The sequence below is a fragment of the Lycium ferocissimum genome, unplaced genomic scaffold, assembly GCF_029784015.1.
Source record: "Lycium ferocissimum isolate CSIRO_LF1 unplaced genomic scaffold, AGI_CSIRO_Lferr_CH_V1 ctg1166___fragment_2___debris, whole genome shotgun sequence".
In the NCBI taxonomy this organism is placed as follows: Eukaryota; Viridiplantae; Streptophyta; class Magnoliopsida; order Solanales; family Solanaceae; genus Lycium; species Lycium ferocissimum.
The window spans coordinates 44-6,022 of NW_026713951.1; the positions used below are offsets into that span (position 1 = coordinate 44).

The 5,979-nt window shown below is 37.2% G+C and overlaps 1 protein-coding gene across 1 annotated transcript; it reads left to right on the forward strand.

Annotated features, from left to right (window-relative positions):
• Positions 1–255: 255 nt before the first annotated feature.
• On the forward strand, positions 256–5,037 carry LOC132041778 (pentatricopeptide repeat-containing protein At4g01570). The gene is given in 4 exon segments (XM_059432475.1): positions 256–416; positions 418–603; positions 1,345–3,547; positions 4,182–5,037. Coding segments are annotated over 3 exon segments (2,409 nt in total). The 5' UTR covers positions 256–354; the 3' UTR covers positions 3,506–3,547; positions 4,182–5,037.
• Positions 5,038–5,979: the final 942 nt, after the last annotated feature.

Sequence of the window (5,979 nt, forward strand, 5' to 3'; positions counted from 1 at the left end):
TAATTGCCAGATGATGGAATAATAGAGTTTTCATAATTTTATTTTTTTATCATAAATAATGGCCAATAAGAATTTAGTACACATGGATTAATTATCTTTGAATAAAATAACGAAAATGACAAAAAAAAACCCACCTCAGACCCCCTGTCTACTAAATAAGATGAAAGGTATTTTTATAAATAAATAATTTCTTTTTAAAATTATTATTTTTAATATTAAAAATAATTTCAAGATAACTAATATAACTAATAGCTTGTCTTCAAATAAATGACCCCTAAAAACATAAAAATGTAAGTTTGGTTTTTCCGGCGAAATGCAATTTAATCGAAAACCTTGTTTTCCGTTACGGTTACTATGGCGGCAAAAGCACAAAGAAACGTCCTCTCAATTTTGTATGCAAAAAGGCAATTCTCCGTCATCGGCAAATAAGGTCGGAAACTTACTGGTCGTAGCATCAATTACAAAAGCATTAATAGAGCCAGGTGGAACACGTAACCTAGATGATTCAATTCCTTTATCGGAAAACCTAGTCCTTCAAATTCTCCGTCGCAACAATTTGGACGCTGCTACCAAATTGGATTTCTTCAAATGGTCTTCTCTCAGGTCCTATTTCAAATACTCCCTTAAACTTAACAATTTGGTTATGCTGGGATTAGTTATCCTGATATTGTCTCTTATTGATTATTTGGTCTGTTGTATTAAAAATAACATGCATTGGCATAATTTTAAGGATGTTTTTGTTACAAACATATTTTGTACTTTAATCCAAAATCAATTTAAGTGCGGACGATTAAGAAATAAAGAGAGGCTTTTGAATCTTGCGGTCATAAATTAAAGATGTGTATGATGTACTAAAATGTCTTTTAAATCTTGCAGTTATGAGGATGTTTGAATTGTCAACTTACTAAATATAGAATGAAGGACGAAAAAGGAAAGTAAGACACTTAAATCGGGACAGAGAGAGTAGAATAATGTGTGAGGGACCTCATGGGTACTTTTGTTATTTTCATTGTTTTATCCAGGGATAACTAATCCTGGTACTATTATTCTACCATTTGTCAAGGATGACTTATCCTGGTACTATTTATAATCTTGGTATAACTTATCCCAGGAGGATAAAGCAGTACTAATTTTTTATCCCAGGGCTATTTATGCTTGTCCAGCATACCAAATGACCCGTTAAGGTTTAGGACTAAATGATCACTTTTTTCATGCATTAAGGATTATTTAGATTATGTGGTAGTATATATGAAGGACTAAATAATCATTTTTTTCCCCATACATTATTCAATTAGGTGGTATATATGAGACACTAAAATAGTTCAACCCTTGGTGTGCTCTCAGGTCCAATTTCAAACACTCAGCTGAAACTTATTCTCAGATATTCAGATCCATTTGCTATAGTCATAATCACCGCGACGATATTTTTCTACTGCTAAACTCCATGAAGGATGACGAAGTGTTGCTTAATTCGTCCACATTTAAATTGCTACTCGACTCGTTTACTCGAACCGGTAATTTCGATTGCGCCCTAGAGATTTTGGAATTTGTGGAGAGAGATTTGGATAATTCTAGCTGTTTAAGTCCTGATGTGTATAATTCTGTACTTATTGCTCTTGTACAAAAAGATCAAGTTAATTTAGCTTTGTCAATTTTCCTTAAACTGCTGGAAACTAATGATGAGAATAGCATTGGGATTAGCAGTGCCGTTGCGTGTAATGAGTTGCTTGTTGGTCTTAAGAGGGCTAATATGAGAGCTGAATTTAAACAAGTTTTTGATAAGCTTAGGGGAAAGGGTGTATTTCCGTTGGATAGATGGGGATATAATATATGCATTCACACGTTCGGATGTTGGGGGGATTTGTCTAGTTCTTTGAGTCTTTTTAAAGAAATGAAGGAAAGGGGAAGTTGGTTTAGTCCCGACTTGTGCACTTATAATAGCTTGATTCATGTGCTTTGCTTGCTCGGGAAGGTTAAGGATGCTTTTGTTGTGTGGGAGGAATTAAAGGGATCTTCGGGGTTGGAACCTGATGCTTATACTTACCGAATTGTTATACAAGGTTGCTCTAAGGCTTACCTGATAAACGATGCGATAAAAGTGTTCAGTGAGATGCAGTACAATGGCATACGTCCGGATACTATTGTTTATAACTCCCTCTTAGATGGATTGCTCAAGGCAAGAAAGTTGACAGATGCATGCAATTTATTCCACAAAATGATTGAAGATGATGGTGTCCGAGCCAGTTGTTGGACCTATAATATTCTTATTGATGGATTGTTCAAGAATGGCAGGGCTTTGGCTGCTTATACCCTATTTTGTGATTTGAAGAAGAAAAGTAATAATTTTGTGGATGGGGTTACTTATAGCATTGTCATTTTGCATCTTTGTCGGGAAGGTAGGCTTGACGAAGCACTGAAGTTGGTGGAAGAGATGGAAGCTAGAGGGTTTACGGTTGATTTGGTTACCATAACTTCTCTTTTGATTGCAATCTACAGGGAGGGACATTGGGATTATACGGAGAGGCTTATGAAGCACATTAGGGATAGCAATTTAGTTCCAATTATTATCAGGTGGAAAGACAGCATGGAGGCAACAATGAAAGCTCCACAGAGCAGAGAAAAGGATTTTACACCCATTTTCCCATCCAACGGGAACTTTGGTGATATTCTAAGCCTAGAAAATTTAACAGACGCTGAGACTGATACTGCCTTTGGAGCAGAAGATGCTGAGATAGACCCTCAGGAAAGTGATCTGTGGTCATCATCGCCGTATATGGACATGCTGGCTAATAAAGTTAGCTCCCAAAGTAATGCTAAAAGGACATTCTCTCTTACCGGAGGAAAAAGAGTAGACACTAAAGGTGCAAATTCTTTTGATATTGACATGGTGAATACCTTCTTGTCGATATTTTTGGCCAAAGGAAAATTGAGCATGGCTTGTAAATTATTTGAAATTTTCACCGACATGGGCGCTGACCCTGTTAGTTACACTTACAATTCTATGATGAGTTCATTTGTCAAGAAGGGATATTTCAATGAGGCATGGGGCATTTTACAGGAAATGGGTGAGAAGGTTTGCCCTTCTGATGTAGCAACGTACAATGTCATAATCCAAGGCTTGGGAAAGATGGGAAGGGCTGATCTTGCTGGTGCCGTACTGGACAAACTGATGAAGCAGGGGGGTTACCTTGACATTGTAATGTATAACACCTTGATTAATGCCCTCGGTAAGGCTGGCAGAATTGAGGAAGTAAACAAGCTTTTCCAGCAGATGAAAGATAGTGGAATAAATCCAGATGTTGTCACTTACAATACATTAATCGAAGTTCATACCAAGGCAGGTCAGCTTAAGCAATCTTACAAGTTTTTAAGGATGATGTTGGAAGCAGGGTGTGCCCCGAACCATGTCACTGATACAACTTTGGACTTTCTGGAGAAAGAGATTGAAAAGCTGAGATACGAGAAGGCATCCATAAAACGCCCAAATGTAGATAACCCTTTATGAGAAGGAGCTTTAAACTTAAGAGGAGTGAGTCCAGCCGTCCAGGTATGATGTCTTCCATAAAATAGTGCAATTCAGCATTTGCATGTTATTCAACATTGTTTAAAGAGTTGTTTAAAGAGTTTACACTGGGCAATCTTTTAAGAAAAAGTAGTGGGAAATTCATGTGGCTGGTATTCTGAATACAGTGTTTTTTTTTTCTTAATGAATGTAAAAGCGGATAGATTTTCAACAAACAACAAGATCTGGTTTGATTTTCTTTTAATGCACAGACTGGAGATTAGAAGTTTGAATCACTGTTTGCCAATGATCTTGTTATTTTATGTTTTATCTATGGGCTTTGCACAGGCACACATGTTTCTGATACATCACGGCCACTTTTGAAGAAGTTGAGTATTTGAATGCTCATTGGTAGCGCATTCTGACCTTCTAACACTAGAGTATATATTTCTAAGTTGAATACAAATTATGTCAGAGATATAATTCTCGTTTTGCTGGATTAGTTAGATAGACTTGCATAACCTATGGTTTATATTCAAGAAACTGAAAATATCATTGTTCTCTAATGGACGAGCTCTGCCTGATATTGTCCATATTCTGCATTTCAAAATTTATGCCTCTTACGTTCTTTAAGCTCTATCTCTTGACATTTTCATTTGAACAAATTCTTGTGTTTTAGGAGGCTCAAGAAGACGTTGAATTCATAGAACTTGGAGTGTCTAGAGTTCATAGCAAAAGTTAATTCAGAGGGTTGTCCAAAATCATTAAATTGAAGCCACAAAGAAGCAGAAGAACATCATCTGAAGAAACTTGCTGATGGCACAGAACTGAGCTCTCACAATGGCTGTTTCTCATCTTCGTTGGATGGCTTTGAAACGGAAGCGTATGTTTGGTGCTCATGGACAATGAGCTGCTGACTGGCTAAGTTTTAGATGTCACAACATAATAGAAAGCTATGTCTGTTGGCAGCAAATACGTGTGGATTGACCCTCATATGGAGTATTATATACTCCAAAGAATAAGAAGGTCAAGACACCTAGCTGTCAATAAATGGGATGAAAATCATAGGAGGCCAGGGTTCAATTCCTAACAGTGGCAACTAACGCTAAGTGACTTTGTTTTGAGAAGCGCTAATTAAGTGATTCTTTTTCTGAAGCAGTTAGTGACTTCTGCATATATGTCGGTGATCAAAGTTATATGGTTACTGTGTTGGTGGGACTTGTGGGGAGAACATTGGTACTCTCATGCAGAAGTAGGTATGGCTCTTCTCGTAGAGATAAGGCGTTCAATGAAGATGTGAAATTGAAGAAGGTCGAAGCAAAGGCGAAGCAGATGCGCAAGAAAGCGCGAGGAAGTGGAAGTACAAAATTATGGAGGTATATATCAGCTGGTTGAACACCGCCTGATATGAACAATTGGTTGGATGTTTTAATTTGTCGTGCCATACAACGCATGTATTGAACTGCGTCCTATTTTTACCATTCTTAGTTTTCCTGAGAGTTGGATTATATTATTCATTCTTTTCAATTGAGCTACTTGTGCTTTATGATAGAACATTTCTATTCTAGTTCTTGAGCATGCCATTTCCCTTGCCTGTAATGCGACCTCCCAGGCTCCCCTCCCCCCTCTTGTTTGTAGTGGCGGATTTAGGCGAAGGAAGACATTCTTTTTTTTTTTTGGGTTTTTCACTCGGTGTCCCGTACCCACGTTAGGGCCCAAATAAATCTGATTCGTGTCGGAAAGTGCCACATTGGGGGGCAAAGCTCTCCCCAACAAGGGCGATTCCATACCAGGGGAACTCGAACCCGAGACATTTGGTTAAGGATGAAGGAATACTTGTCACTCCACTACAACCCTTGCCGATGAAGGAAGACATTTTCATTCCTTCAAGAAAAAACATTTTTCTATTGCCAGGTTAAAAACATTTCTAGAAAAAATATTTTCACCTATTGGCAGGTTGAAAACATTTCTAGGAATAATATTTTTCTATTTAAGCAAAACATTTTTCATGAAAGTAATTTTCGTCCTCCCGATCACGCTCTTAAACTAGACTGCTTTGTCATCTTTGTTAGAGATTTAAATGAAACCACTTGGTCAACTTCACTGATTCTAGAAGGGTTTTGATGCGTTTAACTTGAGTATTTTCCTAATTGGCCTGCCCCTAAAGGAGATTGGTCAATCTAAAAATAGTATAGAATCAAAAGTCAAGTAACAAAAGAACCAAACTCCTCTAATTCTCTGGCGATTACCTCTACTTTTGTTTGTGTGTGTGTGTGAAAAGTGAAATGGCAATGGTGGAAGAATTAGGCTAATCGCCATTGGATTGAAAGATTATTCTAAATCCTACCCAAAAGCTACTATTATAGTGATATAAAACAGATTGATATTACGAAGACTTATGGTTCTCAGCTGACAGTTTTAGGTTTTAAGGGTTGTTTGATACGAAGGAAAATGTTTTTTTTTTTTAAAATAAGCAG